The sequence below is a fragment of the Mustela nivalis genome (genome assembly GCF_964662115.1).
Source record: "Mustela nivalis genome assembly, chromosome: 14".
NCBI classification, from domain to species: domain Eukaryota; kingdom Metazoa; phylum Chordata; class Mammalia; order Carnivora; family Mustelidae; genus Mustela; species Mustela nivalis.
In genome coordinates, this window is record NC_139033.1 from 32,187,851 (window position 1) to 32,214,842 (window position 26,992).

The 26,992-nt window shown below is 45.2% G+C and overlaps 1 protein-coding gene across 2 annotated transcripts; it reads right to left on the reverse strand.

Annotated features, from left to right (window-relative positions):
• Window positions 1-1,422: 1,422 nt before the first annotated feature.
• SERPINB5 (serpin family B member 5) lies at window positions 1,423-25,407 on the reverse strand. 2 transcript variants are annotated; one of them, XM_082699614.1, is made up of 7 exons: window positions 25,336-25,407; window positions 17,058-17,232; window positions 13,961-14,098; window positions 10,588-10,705; window positions 8,888-9,030; window positions 6,005-6,172; window positions 1,423-3,201 (listed from the first exon to the last, which is right to left on the reverse strand). In XM_082699614.1, the coding sequence occupies exons 2-7, from the start codon at window positions 17,223-17,225 to the stop codon at window positions 2,809-2,811; spliced, it is 1,128 nt and encodes a 375-aa protein (XP_082555740.1). In that variant the 5' UTR covers window positions 17,226-17,232; window positions 25,336-25,407; the 3' UTR covers window positions 1,423-2,808. The 2 variants fall into 2 exon arrangements, with proteins under 2 accessions (XP_082555740.1, XP_082555739.1); XM_082699613.1 differs by lacking the exon at window positions 25,336-25,407 and adding an exon at window positions 24,538-24,651.
• Window positions 25,408-26,992: the final 1,585 nt, after the last annotated feature.

Here is a 26,992-nt window from a genome sequence, read left to right on the forward strand (position 1 = left end):
TCCTCTCAAGTCCACACCGCAGCGTCCCCACCCCCCCACCCCCACCCCCACTCCCCTGGACTAAATCCCTTAAACCACATCCTGGAGACTAACACCTCTCCAGTCATTTTCATGTGTAAATAAAGACATCTTCAGAAATGAAAAAGCCCAGATTTCTTCTAAGTGGGAACTTCAGATCCTCTTTTGGCTGAAAGCGTCTCCATCCACCAGCGCTGGGGGCTGGTGGGGGCTTACCATCCCACAGGGGAAGGGAGGGGAGGTGGGCTTCCCCCCCCCCACGCCCCCCACGCCCCCCCCCCGTTCTTCTGCTGCTTCTTACAACACCCAACTTGTGGGGGGGGGGGGGGGGGGACTTGGCCTCACTGGTGCAGTTGGAATCCAGCGTGAGAGGTGCCAAATGCAAATGCTGGCTTTTTCTCACGGGACATTCTCCTCCTGGGCTCTTCGGAGACACCCTCCCTGAGCCGACCTTTTGAGCAGCGTCTCAAAGCACTGGAGCCGGCTTCCCTGCACGTCTGGTGGCTGCTGGCACCAGGCCGCCTCCCCTCACGGCCTCTGCAGCCCCTTCTCCCTGCTCTGCCTCAGGGACCCCTCCAGCCCAGCTTTCCGAACCTTGGCCCTGGGGGTGTTGCGTGGGCATTCTTTGCTCCGGGCCTGTTCGGAGCATGGTGGAATATTGAGAATTCTTGACCATAACATCATGTCTCCTAGGGAACAGAACTGCCCCCAGGTGAAAACCACTGGATTAGAGTAGCCCAGGCAAGAGTTCATCAAAAGTTCCAGTGCTTTCCAAATTCCAGGAGACACTCTAAGCAACCTGAACACTTGGCTTAAAAAGGCGCTAACCCCTTCCCTCCTGTCAACACTCACTAACCCTTTCCGTGCTTATCCCCCGCTTTCTGTTTCTTAGGCTAGAGCAGGTGATGAGCCGAGAGTGGCAAAACGTGGCTTGGGTCACCCCCAGCAACCCTGCACAAATGGCTTTTTTTCCTTTGGGGGGGTGAGGAGCATTTGTCACTGTGCTCAGCCGTTACTGCCGCTGGGGACACATTCCATTGGAGCACAGCACAGGGACAGGACGAGGGCTCTGTTGATATTACGTTCAGGGATACCGTAACTGCCTTAAAACAAATGTACATTGAGAAAAATGTACTTACAGATATTGTGAGCATATACAGCTTACTTAATAGAACGAGATTTTGAGGCTGGGCCTGAACTTTTCTGCTGGAGGAAAGCTGCATGTCCTCCTGCCAGGCCTCTCGTTTCCTTGCATAGTTCCACATCCCAGAAAGGGATCCCAGCGCCCACACACACCCTCAGGTCCTTTCTCCCCAGGATGAACGGGAACGGGGGAGGAAGCCAGCCTGGTGGGCAGGAAGAAAGGAAGACAAGGGAATAAGAACAGGAATAAGGGATAAGACGTGTAGTTCAATAATATTTATTGTCAGTGGCATAAAAGACATTCAATATCGAACCTTCAGAACAAGAAGGAAGTTGAATCTATTTACAATGAATGCCAGAGAAGAGATGGGTGAGGAATGTCATGAAATCTTCAGCAAATGTGCTCTTTTGGTAGCGAATTAACCCGTGTACTTGCAGCATCGGTGACGCAACAGACCCACTTCACAGATTACTGTTAACGTAAGTCACTAACTAGCTATGTGCCGTAACTAAACCCAGAGTCTGGAAACACACATGTCAAGGCGGAAGAACATTCCAATTGCTGTTGTTCTCTCCAAGGGCATGAGCTCCTTTCCCCTTTCCCACTAGCACGTTAGACAAAGAGACAAGTTCCTTCAACTCTCAAAAGACTCTTTTATCGGCTACCTTAAAAATCCCTGCATGTTTGAAGTCCCTGGCCATCAGACACCCAGAGCCTTGTTGAGGCTCTCAGCACTCCCTGCCCACCAGCGGCCCTAGCCAAGTGACCACGTGCGTGATCTGCCGAAAGCAAAAGCGGATTTTTAATAAAATCAAACCTCCCTTGAAGTGCTGCACTTCCCATGGGTCTACCATGCCCTCGCCACCCTTCCAAGACTTCCAAAAATTCTGAAAACAAAAAGCTATTTCATAAGGGGGTGGCACACTCGTTTGGCAGCAAAACCTGACATTTGTAGGTTCCTCAGAGTCTTTATCCACTCTGTGTGAGTGGTCTGTGTTTTGTGGTAGAAATATGAAAGTGTTGATTTACAGGGGGCTGTCCCGATCTCCATCGATGGAGTTCCTTCCATTACATATACTATGTGCAACATGTTAGCTTTCTTAAATCCCAAAAAGTCAAGGAGTTGGGAGAAAACACTGGGACCGCAGTTTAAGCCAAAGGAGCTAGGGACGGACAGCAGCCTGCACATGTGCCCAAGTTCCGCTGGAGCCAGGAAAGTTTTGTGCATCTCGTGTACCGTTTTCTTTAGTCTTTCAGGGAAGTGAGAATGTCTGGAACATTCTGTATCCTAGTGAAAGAAGCCAAAACTCTAAAGTCCTCCAGATTCTTCTTAAAGGAGTTTTCGTTGTGGAAGACTGCAATCCTCCCCCATGACCTTCGATAATTTGGCAAATAATGAATACATATTTTTTCTCTAAGGTAACTCCTTTTCATTAAAAGCATCATGGTTTATGGCGGGGTTGGGGGGTGGGGAGAATAAAAGAAAGGATTGGAAGAGAAGGGCTTATAAGTGTGAGGGCTACACACATCAAGTACCAGCTGCTTCCTGACCCAGCAATATTAACAATTTATTGTATTTAGAAAGTGATTCTTTGGATGCAGAGTTTACAGAAAAGTCAGGTGGGACTTAACCTGGGTTCTGCCACTTAAGGAGAACAGAACTTGCCAAAGAAAATGATGTTTCGCGTTTTGTTGTGCCTGATGATGTAAATAAATGGGTGGTCGGCATTGAACTCATCCTTGTGTTGCAGGATTCGTGATCCAGGCACCTCTATGGAATCCCCGCCATCTTCCGTGATCTCTAAGCACACTCTGTGAATAACGTTGGAGAGGGCCACTCCCTTGGTCTCTGACATTCCAGAGAAATCAGATGTATTCTCATTAAAGATATTTTTTAGCCCTAGGTTTTCAAGACTAGCTTTGGGATCAACAAGCTTTTCCACCTTAAATTTTGGAATGGAGAGTTTGACTTTGGCGTTGGCCATGGTGCTGGGATTGGTCCACTGCAAGAGCGTCTCTGAGTTGAGCTGTTGTTCAACCTGAAGGACCCAAAGGAGAGGAAATTATTTTTTTTTTATTCCCAGTTGTAAGTGATCCTGTTTGATTGAAAACAAAAAGTGCCATTGCAAGCCCAGTTTGGAAGCAGTGCAGATACTCCACCGAACATGGAGTCAATCAGTCCTGCAGTTTGGGTGTGTGGTTTGGAAGTTTCCCTTCCAGAGAAGCACCCAGCCACCCAGTCCCCAACCCTCCCACAATGGTCCCTTTGCACTGAAATGTCTGAGGGCATTTCCCGGAAGCTGTAGAGAAGAAACAAATGCATGGATGATAATGTGGCATAAATAAGAGTGAAATAAGTATAAAAGAAGGGTTTTTACACATACTTTTTCTCGGATGCTTACTTTAACTTTTCTACCAGGAAATCCAGAATATTTATGTACTTGGCGTAGCATCAAAATTTGTAACGCAAATTAAACCTAAAGTTACTCTTTCTAAAATGAGAACTTGAACTGTCTGCGGTCATTCTTGAAGACCCGTGGTGATGAATGTATCCATTTCAGTTGGTGGTTTTAGAAATGAGAGAGAGGCAACGATGTATAAAATGGTTTAGTCATAAAATTCTTCACTGAGCAAATCTTAGATTACTCCTTGCCCTGCTCACCACCCCACTGGCTAGAGGAGAAAGGCACGCACAAGAGAGAATGACAGTACTTGACTGATATTATCATGCTCCCCCCACCACCACTACTGCACTGTAGTTACTCACCTGAAACCCCATTAAGAATCAGTGGCACAGCAAGGTCACAAACTGGACACAAGTTTGTTTGTTTTGTCTTTAGTGGGGGAGGGTCCCCTTGGATTCTCTTGTTAATCTACAATAATTATGTTTTCTATGACTACTGTTTCACTTATGACAAATTATTTTGATCAAAAGATTACCATAAGTAACTAGAATTTTTGAGCCAAAAACTCTTGCCCCCTTGATTTATGGGAATGAAGAGAGGGAATAAAATTCATCCATAACTCAAAAAGACTACTCAGAGGAAAAAAAGCTCTTTTCTCTTCCATTATGTATGTGTTATGGGTCAAATCGTATCCCCCCCCCCCAAAATAAATCCATACGTTGAAGTCCTAACTCACAGTGCCTTAAAATGCAACCTTATGTGGGAACAGGATCCTTGTAGGTCATTCAGATGAGGTCTTAGGGTGGGCCCTAACCTAATAAGACCAGTGTCTTTATAAAAAGGAAAATTTTAGACACAGATGCATACACACACACAGAGAGAAAGCCATGTGAAAACACAGAGGCAAAAATTGAAGCAATGCATCTCCAAGCTAAAAAAAAAAAGGCCAAAGATCGCCAGCCCATCTCCAGAAGCTGGGGGAGAGGCATAGAACAGAGTCTGCCTCTTAGCCCGCAGCAGGAATCAAGACCTAGTCCTCAGATTTCTAGCCTCTGGAACTGTTAAGAGAATAAATTCCTGCTGTTTAAGCCACTGGGTTCATGGTACTTTGTTACGGCAGCCGTAGGAGACCAACACTACATGCATTCTTGTATTTCCCTGAGACCCAAGAGATTAGTTTCATCCATTCTGTACTGTCATCAGAAAAAGGCTGCTTTGAGGGTATTTCCCGTAAGAGAAAGTGCAGTGACCGCAGGAGAAAAGAGACCAAGGCGTGAATTGAGTGGGAAGGAAAAAGAGCAGTGAGTAAAAGAGCAATGAAGGCAGTGATGGAGAAAGTGTAACCATCGGTAAAGCCGCAGGTGGGACGGAGACTGACTTAGACCTAGATTATCCCCAGGAACGTCAGGGAGTAACTGACGCATGGCTGGAAATGAAGCAGGTGACCTCTGGGTGCCTCACAGAGGCTGTCCTTCTCCCCGGCCAAGGGCCAAGGCCCAGCTGGAAGGGAGCTAGGGAAGCTGGTAAGGGAGGACCAAGGGGGGGAAGAGGTGGCTGGGGACGGGATGTGGATGGGGCTGCCAGAACCGAGGGGAAGCAAAAGCACCATTCACCAGCAGATGAACCTCTGTTTAAACCTCGGGCCTCTAATAACCTACAGAAAGAATAAAGCATAACAAAATCTCATATAGGCGAGTGCATTAGAAGAGCTTTTCAAGGGATGCCCAGGTGGCTCAGTGGATTAAAGCCTCTGCCTTCGGCTTAGGTCATGATCCCAGGGTCCTGGGATCAAGCCCCGAGTTGGGCTTTCTGCTCAGTGGGGAGTCTGTCTCTCTGCCTGCTTCTCTGCCTACTTGTGGTCTCTGTCTGTCAAATAAATAAGTAAAAATCTTTTTAAAATGTTTTTCAAAAAAGAAGAGCTTTTCAAAACCCACAGAATGTACCACATGAAGAGCGAGCCCTAAAGCAAACCGCAGACCCTAGGACAAATGTGCTAATAACGGGCTCGGGCTCGTGGGTGGTAACAAAGGCACCACACTAATGGGAGATGCTAACAATAGATGCTCGAGGCTAGATTGAGAACACAGATTCCAACTTCCTGGGCTCAGATTCTAATTCAAGACACCACTGATGATCTATGTGACCACAGACCAGTCACCACCCCAACTGTGCCTCAGTTTCTCCCGCCAACAAGAGCACCATGATCATTTCCAATGCACAGATGGGCCTGTTGGAAGAAACCAGTGAGAAGGGGCATGTGGGACCTCACAGGCCCTAGGTCCTCCCAATTGCCAGGTAAATTTTGGCTGTTTCCAGACAAAGGCCGGGAAAGGACCCTGAGACCCTTGTCAAGCCACACACAGTGGGGGCCACATGTCTCCAATGCACAGCAGGGGGCGCCGTCGTGCTGAACCCCGACCTCCCTCCTCCTCCTCACCTTCTCCAGGCCTGTGGACTCGTCCTCCACGTCCTTGGGGAGCAGAATGAGCATGCTGAGGTGTTTATTTTGAAAGGGAAGCTCTATGACCTTACAGTTGATACCGTCAACGTTGCCCATACAGAACGTGGCCTCCATGCTCATCATCGGCACGGGTTTGGTGTCTGTCTGTAAGAGGAGAAATTTGAACCAGTTGCTTTTTGAGTTACACAAGCATAAATACACACACACACACACACACACACACACACACACACACACAGACGTTTGTTCTTGTTATAGTTTCAGACCATTCTGGCTCAACTCCCCTCTGGACCCAAAGCATCACAGACCAGCCTCTGAAGAGTTAATGACTTCCCTTGAAAGGTTATTCACGTGCCTCATAATTCCAATCTATTCTGGAACTAGACAGAATATTGTACTTGCTTATATTAAACAGGAAAAATAAGACAGTAGGACTGAAAACAGGGAGAATTTAACTCAGTCTTTATAGATGCTCATAAGTACAAGCTCTTTGAACCATTCCTGGTGGATCTGACTTGATAGAAAGTTCTAGTACAAACCACGTATCTCCTTATGCAGCTCTTCCTGCTAAAACCTGTACTAGAGAACACCCAGCATAGAGCAGGATAAACATCCCATTTGTTTCGTCCTCTGTTCTCCTTTAGGTTTTTCAACCTCTTCCTGTATGGCCAACCTACTCTCATCTGAGCAATGAAGAGTCTGGGGTAGAGTTAAGAACCTTGGGTTTTAGTCCTATATGTGACACAAATAGATGCTGAGATCTTGCACAAGTCACTTAACTCCTCTGGTCCTCAGTTTCCTGTCTGTGGAATGAGGGAATCAGACATTTCTGCAAAGTCATCACCTCTGGGGAGGAAGAGAAAAAGACACAGGAGAGGGTGGGCCTGTGTGGGACAGTGCATCTGTTGCTTTATTTTTTTCTTTTAAAATATCTGAAATAAGGCAAAATATAAAGATTTACAACGCTGGTTGTTGGGTATATCGGTGCTTGCTTTATTATTTTCTATAATTTTCTGTATGCTAGAAATATTTAGTAATTTTTAAAATGGGAATATTAAGGAACAGAACCATCTCGAAGTCGCTTCTAGCTCCAATGCGTTCCACACTCCTCAAACAATGGCCTCAGTGCCCAGGCTTTTTCCTTCAAACCCTTCCTTTTCTCTATCTCCATTAACATTTGACTTTGTGCCTCTATTTACAAAGACACTGATATTCTGAAGAAAAATTAGTTCATACTCAAGAGTAAGAGACTGATAGAAATTTACTGTGACTTCTTATTTCAATCTACACCTCCCATGGGATATTGGCCTATTAACTGCATCTCTTTTAGGGGAGATTATGAACTTCCTATCAGGAATAATACTGCAGTAAAACTTTTATCTGGGATCTTCAAACTGTAAACTGAATTTCCCCTGACACCTCTCTCAAGCAGAGCTAGACTGTATTTTACTTTTTATAACACCTCTATTTCAGTACTTGTCACATGGTTAGAATATTTATTTATGGGACTGTCTTTCCACGCCCTCCCCCCCCCACCACACACCAGCTGGACCACAGTCAAAGCAGAAGCTCTGTCTTACTATCTTGGTATATCCCAGCACAAGGTAGCTGCTCACTAAATATTTGGTTGACAGGTCACTAAAGACTTCGATCCTGCATACAACCAGAAACATAACTGTGATAGAAAAACATACTACTTTTGAAATAAGCTGCTGGTTCTTCCATTTACTTCTCTTAAAGAAGATACAGATTTGTCTAAAAATCTCCATTGAGTTATACTGCTAGTCATGTGAATTTGCATATAGTTGTGATGACCAAAACCCATCGATTTCACTTATCAGCACCGAACATGGATACAGTGACCCCATTTCTGAAACATAAATTGAGAGACATATCTTCTGAACACAGGACTAAATAAAAACCATTCCAGGAAATGTGTGTGTGTCCACGCGTGTGTTCACCTTGTCTGAATAGGCGTTATACCAAACAATGTAACTTCATCAACTTAGTCTACCCTTAAAGGAAACACTATAGAACCAGGGGGAAAAGTTTGGTAACATCACTGGCTACAAAAGCAAAGCAAAGGAAACAAACAAACAAAAAAAAAAGTGTGCAGTCAAAAGGAGGATGTATCCCCACATAGCCTTGAACAGTGTTTTTACTGCTTGCTCAGAGGAAATACAGCAAAATCAGTAACATTTCAAATCCTTATTAAGTCTCCAGGATCTGCCATGACCCAGCTTTATGACTGAAATCAAGGTGTTGGCAGGACCCTGCTCTCCCTGCAGGCTGTAGGGAAGAATCTGTCCCATGCTCTTCTCTTGTCTTTTGATGTTTCCCATGATCCTTCTGGTGTTCCTAGAAGCATCACTTCGCTCTCCTCAGCTTGATGACTGAATCACAGTAAAGGAGTAGCACACATCCCTCCTCCCTTCCGCCCATTCACACTTTGTGAGATGCAAACACTACACATCTGCATGCTTGGCTCCAAAGCCCACAGTGCCTTCACTGACCATTACCAGGCGTGGGTTGGGTCCGGGCTGGCCCTGCGGCCACTAAGAAACCCACCATCAGCAGACTGTCTTGGGTTTGCTTACATATAACTTGGGGCCCGTCTGCCAGCCCTTCCAAGGGAGGAGAACCAACCACCAGCAAAACCATCTAACTATTCTGGAGAAGTGTGAGAGGCTCTGGATTACGGGTCTCTGTCTCCCACCTTCCTTCCTGTCTCAGGGAAAGCACACTGCGTCCTGGGCCTCGGCTGCCCTCCCTGGAGTGAATCCCTATGGCCCCGTCTGTTGCTATCATTTTTCAGATCTCTAGTTGGGAACCTCCGATGTGCTGCCCCCCTCCCCATACCTTGTTGATTCTGAACGGGCATTCTTTGGTTTCGGATTCAGGAAATTTCTTCATCCACTTCCCAACGAAGTAGGCAGCATTAACCACAAGCATTTTGGTCTGGTCACTGACACTGTTGTCAGCCAAGATGTTCTCAAAGCGGCCTGCAAGCAATGATAGGAAAGCCCAGATTGCACCTGTCGTTCTTCCAAACCACATCTGATATCCACACGGGCGTCCGCTCACTGAGTATTTATCCCCATTTTACAGATAAGGATGCTGAGATGTGGTGCTTAAGTCACTGGCCCAAGATGACACATGAGCAAGGTCAGAGTCAGGATTCAGAGCTGAGTCTTTCGGACTCCACAGCCTGCACTCCGGAATGAAAAGCCAGGAGTGTGATTTTAACCTTTTCACATGCGTTACCTCACAGGGAAGGCCAATATCATTACCCCTGTTTTATATTTCAGGAAACTGGGGCTCGGGGAGGCTGAGCAGCCCCGGAGGCTCACCGGGCTGGCAAGTGCATCTGCGCAGGGCCGGGCTGCACTCTTCTTCACCCCATAGCCCCGCTCACCCTCCCCAGAGGGCAGTGGGGTCATTATCACAGGATTCAATCCCCAGCAGCCACAAGAGCTCCCTGGGGATAATGCCATCATAGCACGAAGTCCTCCTGCGTGAAGAGCACTGACTTCCCAAGGGACTTTCATTTACCAAATCCCCAAGATCTTCCCGCTGCTGCTCAGGGCCCACTTTGCAGACCTGTGACATGCACGTGCAGGGCCCTGTCCTGGTTTCCTCTGTCACCACCTTAAAGTCCTTAATATGGTTTTTAATAAAGGGTCCTGCATTTGCATTTTGCACTGAGCTCACGTAACCAGTCTTGCTAATGTTACATGATGGGTTGACTGCTAATCACGTTAAGGAAGGAGCTGGAAGCCCGGAGGGGGGGAGCTGGTGCGTGGTCATTCCAACCTAAATCTCCAGCTTCTGACTCTCAATTCAGAGGACTTTTCTTAAGTTTATGAAGACGTTAAAATCTTAAGTTTATGAAGACTTTTTTTAAAGACCTTTATAAAGAAAATACAATCATCAGACAATTTTGGAAGCAAAACTGTTACACAGCAGTTTAAACAGCAACTGCTTTTGCTCATAGATCTTTAAACTGTACTTACCCTGGTATTACTTATGCCAGTTTTTTCCTTTACATATGAAGGCAAAGAAACATCATTTCAATGACAGATATATACATATGAATACATTCGTGTGTGCGCACACCTAACTATGACTACCATAGATTATCTTGGTGATCATAGATTGTTTGTTACCCTATACATCAAACTTGATCTTCACAGCCACCATGTAAAAATTAATCAGGTAACTTAGACCCCATTTTGCAGATCAGTAAACTGAGGTTTTGTTTCCAGATCAAGAAAGGCGGCCAGTGACTTCCGCGAAGTCACTCTCTGTTAGTCTAACACACTGGGGAGCCCAGCCAGGTGGGTGAGAATGGAAGCACCAGGAATTCCTGCCGAGCGTAAGATGATGTAGGACATGCCCCAGAATCCATCCGCATGTTTGAATGGGCTGGAAAAACAAAAATTTAGCCCATCTACTGAAAACATCCGAGGAAGCTTCCAGATGTTCAAGTTGATGGTTAGCAGAAAGTTCATGAGAAGATAGGGTCTAAGATAGGGTCCAGGTAAGGAAAGGATACTTGCCATCTGTGAGATCCTTGATTGACTCGTTGATCTGACCTTTTGTTTCTTCCAATTTTTCTTTGAAGTCAACAGTTTCCATTTCCTTTGCGTAGGGTCTCTTCGTAGAGCTGATGAACTCCTGAAAAACATCCACTTTATAAAATCACAAAGTACCTAAAGTCCACAGTCAAACCATTGCCTCCTCCCATGATTCTAACTAATGGATTGGTAAGTGTCCAGGTTGGTGAATACCCTTTCAAAATCTGAAACACTGTACAAATGGAAACTTCGTGTGGAAATCAATGAATGTTCTTTGCATGAAGTGTGTCATTTCTTTAATTATAAGGCAATATCAATTATTAAAAACTTCCGTCAATGTAGTAGCAGCTTTGGGGGAAAAAAGGAACACTATACTAAATGTATGCAACAATTATAATATGAATTCCAATTTAGAAACATTAAAATGTGATATATATATATGTATATATACATATATGTATATGCATATCTATATCTATATATGTGTGTGTGTGTGTGTGTGTGTATCTCACACCTGAGATATTTTTTCTTCTATTCTAAGAGATATATATCTTTTAGAATAGAAAAAAATGGGGGAACCTGGATGGCTGCCTTCAGCTCAGGTCATGATCCCAGGGTCCTGGAATCAAGCACAGCACCGGGCTCCCTGCTAAGTGAGGAGCCTGCTTCTCTTTATCCCTCTACCTACTGCTTTGCGTACTTGTGCTCTCTCTCTCTCTCTAAATGAATAAATAAAAGCTTCTTAAAAATTTAAAAAACAATATAAAATACTCCAAAAGGAATCTAACCTCAATTTATATTAAAAAAAAAAAACAATAGAAGAAATGTATAGAAAAGAGAACTCTGTGAACAGAAAACTCCTATCCTCACTAAAATCAATAGAGACTCTAGGGAAAACACAGCAGGGGGTCCACAGCATGTCTGCTAAAAATGCAAAACCCCAAACGCCATCCCTATTGATCTTGATTCCAGTGATCTGAGGCCAGGAACGTGCACTTTTAACAAACCTCAGGTCATTCTGATTGGGGGGTGGGGGACCTCCTGCCGCATTTGTTGATTCTATTACCAGTAAATTTGCAAATGGTACACACCCAGCAGGAGGAACGGAAAGCAGTCTTTAAAAAAAAAAAAAAAAAAAAAAAGTCTGTCAGGGTGCCTGAGTGACTGGATCCCTTAAACACCTTACTCTTCTTTTCTGCTCAGGTCATGATCTCAGGGGCATTAGCTCACGCCCCAGGTAGGACTCCACACTCAGCACAGCATCTGCTTATCCCTTTCTCTCTGCCCCTCCCCCTTCTCTCTCTCTCTCTTTCTAAAAATAAATATATAAATAAATTTTTAAATAAAGAAATAGGCTTTAAAATTCTTTCAATTCCAAGTTTGGTTGAAATGACTCAAAATGTGGAATGGAAATTCAACCAAATGAGATGTATCTGATGCAATGTCCTGAGCACGGGGGGGGGGGGCCTCCGTGAATTTCTTGAGAGCAGCTGTTTAGCCTTAGCCATTTTGCTTCTGTTAATGGCAACGCAACCTTGGGACTGAGCGTTACCATTGACAGAGAGAGCTGGCACCACCTAAGAACCCTGAGCCCCAGCAGGATAAAGGACCTCCCAGCTCCTCACAACTAGCTGCAAAATGTATTTAGTATCTCCTTCAGACCACCTAGAGAGCTTTTTAAATTTTTCCATACTCAGATCCCAACTCCCATCTTGGGATATATATATTTGTTAATGTCCTAGGTGATTGCTGGCAGAAAAGAATGCTATGTATATATGTCTTCACACAATACAAATAAAGTCACAATAATATCTAGTGACTCATATTCTCAAAAGATCTTGACCAGGGGGCACCTGGGTGGCTCAGTCAGCTAAGCATCTGCTTCAGCTCAGATCATGCTCAGGGTCCTGGGATGGAGTCCTACATCAAGCTCCCTGCTCTGCGGGGAGCCTGCTTCTTCCTCTTCTCTCTTCTATCACTATCTCTGTCACTATCTCTGTCACTCATCAGATGAAATTTAAAAAAAAAAATTAAAAAAGAAAAAAGACACTAAAAAACTAAAAAAAAAAAAAAAGAAATTAAAAAACTAAAAAAAAAAAAAAGCCTAGAAAAACAGGCAGTATGCAGAAAGTAGTAAAACTATGGTAAAATATTTAACCTTTTAGTCTACCTTTTAGATGTGGAAATCTTGAAATTCTGATCATGCAAACACAAACGGAATCAACTCTCTGCGACTAGAGAAAGAAACTCTACATCGTAGTCCAGGATGCTGGTTATGTGTTTCAAACACAGATTCTACAAAATATAATGACACACACTCTGGGGTCAAGGGTAAGGGTACTACAGTGTACTTTATATGAGTCCTTCAAGAAACAGCTGAAGTTAAACCCGTAGGCCTACCTTGGATAGATGCCCACATGACCAGCCTAGGAAAGCAAACAAAACCAATTTGTGACTGATTCATACAGTTGCTATTTTTCTTATTGATTTTGAGAGACGTCAAGAGAACATTGTGTGCATGAACAAATGAGGTGGAGAACTTAAAATGTTGACCCCGGGCCAGACGCCCTGCTATTCAAGGAGAAAAAGGTTTAACTCATGAGCTGTCTTGCATCTATGGAGATACACTTACTAGAGAGTTGATACCCCATTGTCTATTCCTCTCAGTGAGGAAGCTAGGAGGAAAGGTGAGGTTTAGGTGTGTTTGAGAGGAGAAAGGGAACCCACACGCTTCTGCATTCTGAGCTGTGTTGTGACTGCGAGGCGATTCTAGCTAGAAGTGATTTCCACAATTTGCAGCCTCTCTGTAGAGGCTGCTTTTAGGCAATCAACTTGAGCAATGGAAGCCTGAGAAAGGTTGAGGAGCCCACAACAAGGAGCCCCTGCTCCTTGGCTTAATACAAGCAGTCCCATTAAGCGACCCCCCTTCAAAATATCCACAAGTCCTCGCTGACCCATGGCCTGCTTACACCCAGACTCAGGTACCACAACAGGAAAATTCCATATGTTCCATATTCCCTCACCCGCCCCTTAACTAGAGCCCCCCACCGCTGCCTCGGGGAGAACAGTCTCTCGCTTGCTGTCCTTCCCACTCCCTTGCGGTGTCTTCAGTAAACGTCTATCTCTGTCACTCTGCCTGAGTGTGTGAAGTTGTCCACGTTGGGCGGCTTCCCATCATATCGGGAGACTCACCCCTACATTCTCCACTAGAACTGATTTATTTCTGATAAGCCTGAAATCACAAATGAGCATCCTAGAGGTGAATTTCACGGACAACAAAGTTGTGGGTCTAACCACGTGAAAATGTCATTCCTGGTAAAAAGCTAAATCGTGCTCCTTGCTTTCACCCACTTACTGTAGAGGGGTTCAGAGATTTGTCTACGTAGAGCCGTTTGATTAGTTTCAGAGAGTAAAAGGAGCTAAGTTTGTTTACATCCGATGTTACTGTTTGAAATCCGAAGGGTACATCTTTGATATTTTCAAAATGAAGGACCTGTGAAGAGAAAAAAAATCCATTACCCATGAAATATTGCCTCTTCCTACCACAGTGGATACAGGACAGTGATCAGTACCTCCCTGCTCCTTTGCCCCCATAAAGGAAAGCTTTTCAATCTGAGTATTATTGACATTTGGGGCTGGATGATTCTTGTTGGGGTGCTGTCTCGGGTACTGTACAATGTTAAGCAGCATCCCTGGTTGACTTGGTGACCCTAGCACTCCTTCCTCCATTTGTGACAACCAAAAATGTCTCCAGGCATCGCCAAATATCCCTGGGATGGGAGGGGGCGTGGAACTGTCCCCAGTTGAGAAACACTGCCATTAAAGTCTTCTCTTTATTCAACTTCGGGGAAATTTTGCCCATTCTTCAAAAGGATGTCTCTAATGCTCATACAGAAGGCTTTCTGAACTCGGGAAGGAGTAAAGCTGTGTTACAATGCCTGTGCAACTGAGACACAAGAAGAGAGAGAGAACTACCAAGAGAGACCATCATTAGGTATCAGATTTGGGGATAGATGTGTCTCCAGCCAGGGTCTTTCTAGCCCCTTCAGTTGCTCTAACCAAACGTGCTGAGGCATCGCTGATAGAAGGCAGCCACCATCCACGGTCGCCTGCCCTCAGTGGGCCACAGTCACACAGCTCTTCCTTGGATCCCAGCCTGTACCCACTAGAAATGCCGTCTTACCGAGCTCTTCCGAGCTTCATGTTCCCCTCTGTAAAAGGGATTGAGAACACCTACTTTTTTGAGTTGGTATAACTATTACGGACCTTGCATGTAAAACACCTAAAACTTCGTATGGTTTCAAAAATGGTAATAATTAGGGGCACCTGGGTGGCTCGGTGGGTTAAAGCCTCTGCCTTCAGCTCAGGTCATAATCCCAGGGTCCTGGGATCGAGCCCTGCGTCGGGATCTCTGCTCCACGGGGAACCTGCTTTCTGCCTGCCTCTCTGCCTGTTTGTGATTTCTCTCTCTCTCTGTCTAATAGATAGAATCTTTTTAAAAAAATGGTAATAATTATTCTTATACTAATATTCAAAGTCACTTAAAACTAGGATGTTATCTTCTGGAAGGCTTGATTCCTTCCATTTTGTTCCTAACTCTTCTTTTGTTCCAGCCAATAGCCCAGCAGCATCTCTGCTTCTTGGTGCCCCAAAAGGTGATGTCAGCATAAGGCTATCCTCTCCTCACTCCTAAGTCAGAGCCACTGCCCTGACTGCCACACATCAGGTAATGTCACTAAATAGGCACAATGTCTGATGACCCAAAAACCTTGGTACAGCAGGGTCACATTGGCTGGTCCAAGCCAGTGCATTGCTCTCATGCCTAACGGCAGCTAAAAAGACCAGAAAGTTAAAGAACCCAGGTAAGCGCTACCAGGAAAACAATTGTAGGTACTGAAAAGAGCTTTATTATTAATACTGAGAACAGACCCACTACCGGGAAGTCATCTTTGCTCTCCCTTCTCTAGTGGGAGATGAGAAGGAAGAAGGAGAATTGGGTGGGGATGGAGAGGTTGGGGGAGTCAGGAGTGAAAGATGAATGAGAAGAGACGGGTGTCCTGCCCACAACGGAAGCTTCTCTTTCAAGCCCCAGTCAGGTTTGAGTGTAAATTCTTCATCCTGACCCAAATTATTATTTGGGTGTACTTCCTGGGGATTTATGGATATAAGATGTTCCTTTATTTAATGCTTGTGAGTTGATGGGAAAAAAAAAAGATTCTGTTGAACCTAAAATGATCAACATAAAAACCATATTGGAATGGAAGTAGAAGCACATCCACCTACGATCTAAGAGGGGGAGACGGGTAAAGGGGAAAAAATTTCCAGACATAAAATAAACAATTCATGCAAATTTAATGTACAACAGGGTGACAGTGACTAATAATACTATATTGTACGTGTGAAAGTTGCTAAGACAGTGGGTCTCCAAAGTTCTCACACAAGAAAAAAATGTGTAACAATGTAAGGTGACAGATGTTAACTCGATTTACTGTGGTGATCATTTCACAATAGACACAGGTATCAAATCATTATCTTGTACCCCTAAAACTAATGTGTTATATGTCGACTATATCACAGTTAAAAATAATGATAAACGGAAATAAAGGTAAATGAGTACCTAAATGTAACAATCTGGAAGATCACCTCGTTTGAAGGTCTAAGGATTTTACAAAGCTAGACGGTCAACCATAGCCAACAAAGAAACTCTAAAAATACACACACACACACACACACACACACACACAATTTGCACCTGCATACAACTATATACATATATGGGGGAGGGGGTAACATCATTTTAGTCCATTCTTCTCGAACGGCATATTCTGAAACATAAGAAAGAACAATCCGTCTTCTTATTCACCCCTGTTGCTTGAAGGTAGAAAATTTTAAATGTTATTTCTGTACCAACATAAGTGCAGATGTATTTATTTTACAGGGATATATTACTGTATTATAGAGTATGGATATATTACTATATATTTATCTATTATGGATGGATAGTATGGATATATTACTATATTACTATATTATAGGGGACAATATATTATAGAGTAGAATGCAGTTGAGCCTGCATCTTAAAGCACGATGCTGTCAATAAATTTTGTGCATAAAACAGGGGGTATGTGCAGGAGCACATTTAATAAACACCATCTTGATTGATCCTTATAATGTAACAGGTAGACTTGCCGAAGGCCACCCATTAGTATAAAGATCGTGATCGCCTAGCAGGTCCCCTGTTCTCCAGCACAGCACGGTACTTGTAAATGTGGGCTGCAGGACAGATTAATGAACTTTCACATAGAAAGACTGATTAAGAGGGTGCTAGAAAAGGCACAACTCTCAATCCCAAGCAATTTTCTCCAAGGGCCCCCATTCGTTTCCCAAGGCACTGCCTATGTGTTCTAATACGCCTGTTGGCACTCGAAGCAGAAACAAGGTATGGAGCTTACCTGTCCAATTTCATCTGCCGTGTCCCCTTTGGCGCCTACTTGAGCAAGGGACAGAGAGGTGGAGAGGCAGATTGGAGAGAACAGGACGTTGCCTGCCGGCTCCTTTTCACACAGTTGTTTGAACAGGTCAACCGCGAAGGCTGAATTTGCCAGTCGGAGAGCGTCCATTGTGGGCCTGGAGCAAAGGACGAGGGTGAGGTGATTTCAGCTGACAGTTGACAACACTGATCAAAATCAGTTGGTTTTATTGACCAATTTTGTTTCAGTTAAGATGTAGGTGAAACCATATAGAATTAACATTTTTGAAGATTAAAAACAGTCCAATCACAGCAGTTCTGCAAGGTTCAATTTAACATTTAGTAAATGTTATGGGTTAAATCGTGTCCCCCCAAAAAAGATATGTTGAAGTCCCACTCCTGGGTATCTGTGAATGAGATCTAATTTGGAAATATGATCTTTGCAGATTCAATCAAGTTAGGGTCATTAGGGTGGCCCTAATCCAAAATGAATGAGGTCCTTGTAAGAACAGGAGAAAAGATACAGAGACAGACATGTGCAAAGGGAAGATGGTGTGAGGACACACCGGGAGCAGACCCCAGACAGCGAGGAGGAGAGCGAAGTGATGCTTCTAGGAACACCAGAAGGATCATGGGAAACATCAGAAGCCAAGAGAAGATCATGGGACAGATTCTCCCCTACAGCCTGCAGGGAGAGCAGGGTCCTGCCAACACCTTCATTCCGGGCATCTGGTCTCCAGAATTGTGGGAGAATACATTTCTATTGCTTTAAACCATGAAATTCTGAGGTTCTTTGTTACAGCAGCCCCGGGAGACTAATAGAGCCAGTAATGCCTTAGGAGGGCAGTTGGCACATAGCAATATTGAACAAACAGCGGTTACTGTTTTTGTCGTGAGTATATACCTACGGTGTGGACGACCCCACAAGCAGTATTAGATGTACCAACTGAGTCCCTCCTTCTCTGAGTCTGCAACTCTTTGGGGCAGATATGGAGACAAAGAAGGAAATGTGGGGCTTCCTGTGACATGTGAGCAGTGCAACAAGTCACAGAGGAGTTAAAGAAAAGAGAGAAGGTGGGTTCAGCTAAAAACATAGCGCCTGGGGAAGTAGAGAGAGCAATGAGTAGGCACCTAGTCTTGTCTGAGGACTCTTATCCTGATGCATGTTCTCTAAGTGGTGTCCAGAGACCCCTGGCAGCCCCTAAGACCCTTTCAGTGGGTCCATTTTCAGGGGCTCCTGGCTGGCTCAGTCAGCAGAGCATGTGACTCTTGATCCCTGGGTCATGAGTTCGAGTCCCTTGTTGGGCATAGAGATTAAATCATTATTTTAATTTCATAATAACTTTTAGACATCATCTTTTTCATTTTCAATCCCTCACAAATATGCAACAGAGTTTTCCAGAGGCTGTTTGGTGTGTCTTCTCTCAAACCAAATATCACAGAGATTTAAAGAAAAGAAATAACAATGTTACTCATCTTCCTGCAATTTTTTTCCTTTAGAAAACAGTTGTTTTTTCATAAAAATACGTTATTCATGTTAATATGTCATGGCTCTATTATAGTCATTTTAATAAATTAGTAAATGCTTCAAAATTTCTCCAGTTTTAATTTCTAATTTGGGAAGTATGGATAGACATATCTGACATCAGAAAAAAGAAAGAAAAAGAAAAGAAAAACAGTTCTTTGGGATCCTCAGTAATTTCTTTTTTTAAGATTTTATTTATTTATTTTACAGAGAGATAAGGAAAACACAAGTAGGCAGAGTGGCAAGCAGAGGGAGAGGGAGAAGCAAGCTCTCCGCTGAGCAGGGAGCCCAACATGGGGCTCGATCCAAGGACTCTGGAATCATGACCTGAGCCAAAGGTATATGCTTAACCAGCTGAGCCACCCAGGTTCCCTGGATCCTCAGTAATTTTTAAGAGTGTAAAAGGGTCTTGAAATTTAAAAGTTTGAGAAATGTTCTATTGAAAGGTCCACTATCTGTCCAATCCAGTCGTTAACGATCAAGCCAAAAGGCACCTGGGTAACTCAGGCGGTTGGACCATAACCCTTCCTAGAATGGAGCAGAGCGTCATGGACTCCTCAGGCTCAGCCTGAGCCCAGGATAGAGTGTGTCTATGGGCCACAGAATGATATTACTACCCTTGACTGGCTGGTGCACAGGCCAAGGTTTGAAGTATTCCACCAAAGCCATCAGGTACTGTGTAGTCCCACACAGAGACACAAAGAGTGAACATGACATTGAAGGACCTCTAGGAGGACATGCTCTCCAGCATCAGACAAAGTATCAGCACTCAGGACAGTGGGCTTCCTTCCAAAAGGACCCAACGAGCTATTAGAGAGTCAATACATGAATAGGATCTCAACAGTATACCTTATCCCTGCCCAGAAATTAAAAATTCAAGACGTGATAGGAAGATCAAGGAATGAGTCCCTGGTCTACAAATATATTTTCAGAATCCTGCCTTTTGTGGGACATGTGGCTTGTGTGTAGGATGGATTCAAAAAGATTATAATATATATCTCAGAGTCTGTAAAAGCAAATTCATTAGCAAAAAAAAAAAAAAAATTGTTGACCTGTTCATGCTCGCTGGTCATCTTCTTCCTTCATTTTATGTCCCTGATAAGAACAGTTAAGTGAGCTTACGTCAGTGTTCTCACTGAAAACCTACTACAAGGTCACCTTCAATCTTATATTTCTTTGGGGCCCATGACCTTCCCCTCTCTCCTCAGGAGTGGGTCTGAGCGGGCTGACAGCCCACTCCCAGGCAAAGCAGCCCAGCATCAGGTGTGCAAAAGGCAATGAGACATAAACAGACACAATATGGGGGGTTTTGATGAGTAGGACCACTGCAGGGAAATGAGAAGAAACCTCACAAAAGGTCAGAGGAATCCACATGGATTCCTCTGGCTTTCAACGGCAGCAAATTTAACATTGTTGGTGCTGACTTCATCTACAGCCAACATTCAACCTGAATTACTTTTCCATCAAAGAGAGAAGCCTAGGGGCGCCTGGGTGGCTCAGTGGGTTAAAGCCTCTGCCTTCGGCTCAGGTCATGATCTCAGGGTCCTGGGATCGAGTCCCATATTGGGCTCTCTGCTCAGCGGGGAGCCTGCTTCCTTCTCTCTCTCTGCCTGCCTCTCTGCCGACTTGTGATCTCTCTCTGTCAAATAAATAAAAATGAAATCTTTAAAAAAAAAAAAATAGAGAGAGAGAGAGAGAGAGAGAAGCCTAAATGAGCTATCACTTCATCAAAGAGAAAAGCCTCAACCCAGGTCCCTGAGAACTTCTCAAAGCTTTTACAACTTGAGGCCTAATCACATTATTACCAATATGAAAATACACCAGCTCCACTGGAACAAACATCAGTAGTCCTTCCCAGATGTATTTCCTACCGTCGCAGAAGAAATATTTGAATAATTTTGCACAATCAAGAACAAACTTTACTTTTCAAGTCGGTTTTCCTTCTTGTGTATCAGCCCTTGGAGTGATCTGCTAAGAGAATTTTGACTCAAACCCCTGGACGTGGATTGAAGGGTAAGGAAATGTTCCTTTTGTTCAAGTGAAGCACTCTTTCTTCATGCTTTATAGCATTTGAAGATAAATTTAGTCTAAACGGTTCTATGCGAGTACGAGCTCACAGTGGTTTTTAGTACAGTTGATTACACAATATAATTGACACTGTGTTGCAATTCAAACCTCAGAGTCAGGCCTCTGTTGGAAAACATGAATCAGGCCACATCTATCAGCTGAGGCTTTCCCAACAGGGGGACCCTCCCTTTCAAGAGTCTGTTCCTCTGCCTCAAGAGTCCTAGTGCATGAGGTGTGCCTTCTTATCTGTGTGCTGACAAGCTCCTTTCCCAGAAAAGTCTCCTTCGAGTTGGGGAGGATCATGCAGCCCTTTAATATCTGAGGTCCCAGAGACAATGACATTGTTTGATGCTTGACCAGGGAAGCAGAAAATGACTGCACGTGGAAACTGCTGTAGCTGCAAACAGTCACCAAGCAAGTCATCAATCAGACATTGCCTGGCAAATCTGATCCCCGGCTTGGTGATGAGAGCCAAATGACCTAAAACACTTAAGGCTGATCTGGTCTAAGGTAGTTCCAATGGATGAGTTTGGCCACAGTCTATGACCACCTCCCCGTGCTGCAAGATTAAGCATGCAAACAAATCTCAGCAACGTTAGCAACACAAGCCCGGGGAAACCCATCAGGTCCTACACCGACCATTTTGGCTAAGGGATGCTATGAAAATTATGCATGCAAGAGTAGAAATTAGAAAAGAGTACAGATTAACAAATCCTACATAATAAACGTACATGTCTAATGACCTATGTGCACAGCGCTAAATCGCTACAACTTTTTTGGTTTTACTTTTCACTTTGTTACTAGAGAACTTCTTTCATTTTCATGAAAACCTTCTGACAATTGTAACAAATAAAGAGAATTTCCTAACAGCTCTAACAGAGAAAACACTACATCTCTTCCTAGCTTAAATGTTTAAGACGCACTTTTATGTTAACCAGAGAAAAGTGAGATCGAAATTTAAGTAAGAAATGCAAATGCAGCAAACAGAAAGTTGTCAGAATTTACTGCAAAGTGGCCTGTTGTTTGCATTGAATCCTAAAATCATAGATCTTTCGAGTCGGACAAGATCTTGGAATGGATCTAGTCTGGCTCCTCTCCCTCACGCTACAGATGAAGAAAGTAAGGCGGGTGGAGATGAAGCGATTGTCCCAGGCCACCCACACAGGGAGTGAGAGTGGCAAAACCAGACCTTCCTTTCCACCTGCTGCCAGCCGCGTACTCCCCACCACACCTCATCACCTTCCCTCTCGGTGGCATGCGCTCTCTCGGAAGTCTTCAGAGTTCCAAAAATATTACAGGTCCTCAATTACCCCTTCAGAGACACTGAGAGACTTTGCACAGGTTTTTTTTTTTTTAATCCACACAAAATTTTTCTTCCCATTTTCCAAGAAACTCTTGTTCTCGTCCTGCTCTTTGCATCACAACCTACGAGTCCGACATCACTTTCAGTTAATAAGTGTTCCCGGGGGGCCTCCTGTGTGTCGGGCACTGGGCTGGACACTGGGAAGTCACAAGTGAACCTACACGGTTCCTGTCTCTGTGGAGCCGTCGCGTGGCACGACGCGTGTGGTGGGGTGACCAGCATTTGGATGGGGGCACCAGTTACTGTGGGAGCCCTCAGGGGAGAGAGTCCGCTTACTGTAAAATCTTAGTGAGGTCACTTCAGAGACAGCTCCATCCAAGTAAGTCACACGAAAGCAAGTCCTGAGGGAGAAGTAGGAGTTAGCCAAGCAAAAACGTGTGCCAGAGAGAATGGACCCAATTCAGAGACTGCAGGGGGTCCCAAATGAGTAGAGACACACACACTGGGAGGTGCGCGGGTCAGTGTGCTCGCTTCTCTAGACCTACGACCGGTCACCGGCCCCCGCATAAAGATGCCTACAGTTTTTAATGCATCTAAGTCAATGGTCCTCAAGCTTTTCATCTGTAGATGAAAAATGAAATGTAGACTATTGGATGAGAAAAAAACCATGTGGGTAGGTTGACCATATGTCCCACTTTGCCTGGGACAGTCCTGGCTTATCTGTGTTGTCCTGACATTAGCAAGAGTGCCCCTTTCACTCTCAAACATGTTGTATTTGAACAAGATAAGTTCACCCTATGTATAGATCCATTCTTCTACACACATGTGTACGCACACACACACAACTATGTGCATGTTTTGTTCATTCCTTAAAAACTATTTTTCACTGTGTCACGTTATTGTGGATATCACTTAGCCTAGCCAGCCTCAGTTTACAGATGAAGAAAAATGTGGTTAAAAAAAAAATTGATATTCGGTCTAGGCCGTCCCTAGGCAATGTCTTGAGGAAGCTTGCCTTGTTGTAATAACAACCGTGGGATGCCTGAAAACACAGTCTCTGCTGTCTGCACTCACGAGAAGAAAAAGTCAGAGCCAGATGAAGATAATTGGAGATCCTGCAGCTTCTGTGGTGCGGAGGAAACTTGTGAAGATTAAGGGAAGTTATGAAATGAGTAGATGTGTGTGAAAAGTGCTTGGTTAGCAGGACAGAATAGCGCAGCTATTAGTAATGAGGTCAATTGCTTAATCACCAATGGCGGGGGAGCCTCTCTATACTCAGATACTCCGTGTAGAGCCTGATCTTGACCACTGAGCTGCCCAACAGCAAACTAGAACCGGGTTTGCCACCCCAGAATGACCAAAATTGCTCAGACTGCATAACTTCAAAGTCCAGCAGAGGGACTGAAGTAGCAGAATTCATGGCGTTGGGAAGCAAAGAAATAAACCCACTGAGTCACACAGAGAATCCTTGCTTCAGGCGGGCCTCCGCCTCTCCGCCCATCCGGGAACCCATCAAACACTTGCACAGAGGGTGGGGACTGAGGTTTGAGACCCGCCTGATTCTGTTCAAGACCTCTTTGGTGACGTTGGGGTGAGCAGGTCGCTCAGAGTACTTGGGGCATCGTGGCCACAAGCTGTGAGTTGGAAGGCCGGGATTCTCCTTCATCTCTGCGCAGGTAAGCTGTGTGACTGGGGACCCACTTCCCCTCTGCGACCCTCCACTCCTCATCCACAACGCGAAGGGCCGAGCCGAGCCGGGATGGAGGTAACCCCTCAGCTCTGCGAGTCCGTACCTCCCCTGAGAACAAGCCAACAGAACAGCCTGGCCTGTTAAATTGATCCGTACTAGGATACACTTCAGTGACGTCATAAAAACCGCAGTGTCTGTGAGGAAGAGACTGTGACCCGGCCTCTTTGAAATGTTGCCCAAGAGCACACATGGGAAATATGTAACTTGTTTCAAGTGTCCTGAAACCCAGAAATAGGGAGAGAGAATGCTCCCTGCCTGGAAGGAGGTGTGGTTAGTAAGCCAACGCCAGCTGGGGGCTTAGAAGTGCCGAAAAGAAGAGCAGAAGAGCGGTTCCAAAATCAGACTCTCACCCAGCTGGGAGGGGAAGCCGGACGCTCTAACACCTTCCAAGTCCCTCCAGGTTCTCAGCACCACGCCCTTTCTGGAAACCAGCATTGCAAAATTCATTTCAAATTTCCAGATAAGGCTGAAAAGGTCCTCAGAAAGATGGTCCCCTCCAGAAATCACTGTCGCACAGCCACCCCCCCACCACCACCCCCAAACCTCCAAGCCCTGCTGTCTCTTCATACTCCCTCCTCATCCCACTAAGTGATTTCGCTCCCTGCCCGGCATTCCTGGTTCCCACCTTGAGTTCCCAACTCGAAGTGCTGCCCATGTCAGGGTGGGCCGGCAGCAGTGCGACGGCTCACAGCCTGCCCTTGACAATAACCCTTGTGTCAATTTCCTTCACCACCTCGCAGCAGCTCAAATCACGATTTGGTTGTTAAGAATCTCCCCGTAAAGGGGAATCACCAGCCCTGCCACCGCGCTTTGCTTACCTGGAGTCACAGCTATCCTGGAAAATGCCCGGCAAGGGAAAAGGAAAGTGAGGGCTGTGGAAGGACCTCGCAGGAGCAACCCTCTGTGGGGCAGAGGCGAGGCTCGCTCACCTGAACCCGCACCACGCCCTCCGGGACCACTCCCAGCCTGGCCCCCGCCGCCCTCCCACTCCTACGCTCCCGGCTCTTACTCAGGCCTCTTGGCAGCTGGTCCCTGAGTGAAAAAAAAAAAAACGATTCAGGCTGAAGTTGCTGCTGCCTGCACAGCTTCCAAAGGCCTCCGACGTGCTCGGGCAGGAAGGGCTGTCGGTGGCTCCTGCCTTGGGCTAAGTGAACACATCCGCAGGTACACAAGGGCGACCCTGGGAGGCCACTGGGACCGGAAGATGAAATGCATGAAACAGAAGGAATGTGTGATGGTCGTAATGATTCACACTTCTCAGAGAGGGTGGTGCCCCAAAAAGCTCTCCAACCTCCACCTTTCCATGTCAGCTGGGCTAGCTTATCCTTCCAGAACGCCAAAGAGGTACTACCCATTAAACAGAGCAGCGATCACAAAAGAAGAGGGTCTATAAATTAAATAAATTCTGCTTAGCAAAATATGTAATACCAAGTTGATAGGACAAAGTGCTGCGTGAAGTTCCCAGTGACGAGGAAGACACAGCTCTGTCTTCGCAAAGCCTGCACGTCCTGCCCCCACCGCTGCTCCTTCTTTGGGGGGGACCTACACCCTACCTAGCAAATCTGTTCTCAGGAAAGCACCTCCAACTAAGCCAAATGCTTCCCTGCTGTACTCACCTAAGATTCCCTATTATTCGTTTACCACAGTTTCCTGATCAGCTGTTTATTGCACGGCCCTCTCTATCCGACTTCGAGAATCTTCACGATAAAGACCAAGCCTCGTTCAGTTTTGTGGCACCAACCCTTGGTGCGGACGCGATAGACGGGATGCAGTCCATGAATGCTGGCTGTCGAAATGAATGAGAGCACCTCGTTTTGCCAGACTAAGACGGACGGACGGATAGCTTCCCTTCCCGGATGCCTGGTTATTATTAACCAGGATCAAAGCCATAAACTAAACGAGTCGAACTCTGAGAGGAGACTCGTAGGCATCCGTGGGGCAAGTGGAGGTAAGAAGGTCATCGGAGGGTGACGTGGGCAGGACGCCTCTCGAAAGTTACACTCTCCAGCCCTAGTGGGGAAATGTGGGTTTAGGGGCAGAGTCCTACGTTGGCAGATGCACTGTACCTCTCCTTGCTTGAGCTGTCCTGGACAAAGCGCTTAACCGCTCCCGCCTCAGTGTCCTCATCTGTAAAATGAAATACATTTCATGTATTTCATCTGCAAAATGAAATACACAAACACATGGAGACACAACACACAGGGACCGTCTGGCCCACCGTGTGTCCTCCTGGATGACGGTGGGTATTGTTTGGCTGCTTTGCCTTCTCCTCAGGCAGCACAGGCTCAGGGAATAATCATAATGGCTCAAAGGCTGGTGCAGAAGCTTCACACTGAATTCACCGCAATAATTTATTAAACAACTGTTGCCTGCTTGCCACTGTGACCCAGAGATTTTGAAGAGACCTGCGCTTAAATCAGAGAGCTTTGGCCCTTCTCCCTTTTGATGTTTGAATTCCCTCTGCAACCCTCCTGCTCGGTGCTTGTCCTCCGGTGACAGGAATTCGACAATGCCCAAGGAAGCCCGAACACAATTCTGACTGTTGGAAATAAATATTTCATTTAAAATAGTGAGGGGTGCCTGGACGGCTCAGTTGTTAATCGTCTGCCTTCAGCTCAGGTCATGATCCCAGGGTCCTGGGATCGAGCCCCACATCAGGCTCCAGGCTCAGCAGAAAGCCTACTTCTCCCTTTCCCACTCCCCCTGCTTGTGTTCCCTCTCGTGGTGTCTCTCTCTGTCAAATAAATAAATAATATCTTAAAAAAAAAAAAAACCAACCTTAGTGAAAGCCATACGCCTATTTGTAGGAAGTAAGTATACCATTCGCCATATGATTCCCCAATGACCTCTCATTTTCTTCGCTTTCATTTGCTTCAAAAACCATGTGTTGGACTTTAAAGAGTAGATATTTTTTTTAATTTTGAGAGAAGAAATATAGCTTTAAAAATGAATTATCCATTTGGTCATCAAACAATTTTATCAGACCTAATTTTCTCTAGTTCAACAAGAACAGTCATCGGCCCAAATATTTAATAACCCAGGAGACTGTTTCGTGGGTGCTTTTTCTTACCTGTGGTCTGAAACACTGCAAACATCGTAAGTTGATTACTCAGCATTTTGGCTGACGGATGGCTTGCCACACCTGGGCACTCCCAGGAACCATTCAAAGGAGCTTTGTTATAGCCTGCTTAGAATTATCTCTCTCTCTCTTTCAATCTCTTTGTCTCTCTCTCTCTCTCTGTCTTCCCTTCCAAGAATAAATTTCAGCCAAAA

Bases quoted from the DNA above. Each gene is read 5' to 3' on its own strand.
- SERPINB5 (XM_082699614.1), bottom strand. From the start codon at position 17,225: ATGGACGCTCTCCGACTGGCAAATTCAGCCTTCGCGGTTGACCTGTTC. The intron at 9,031-10,587 runs GCAAGTATCCTT...CATTGCTTGCAG, and splicing joins AATCAAGGATCTCACAGATG to GCCGCTTTGAGAACATCTTG. The intron at 3,202-6,004 runs GTGAGGAGGAGG...TGGGTCCTTCAG, and splicing joins AGTCCACAGGCCTGGAGAAG to GTTGAACAACAGCTCAACTC.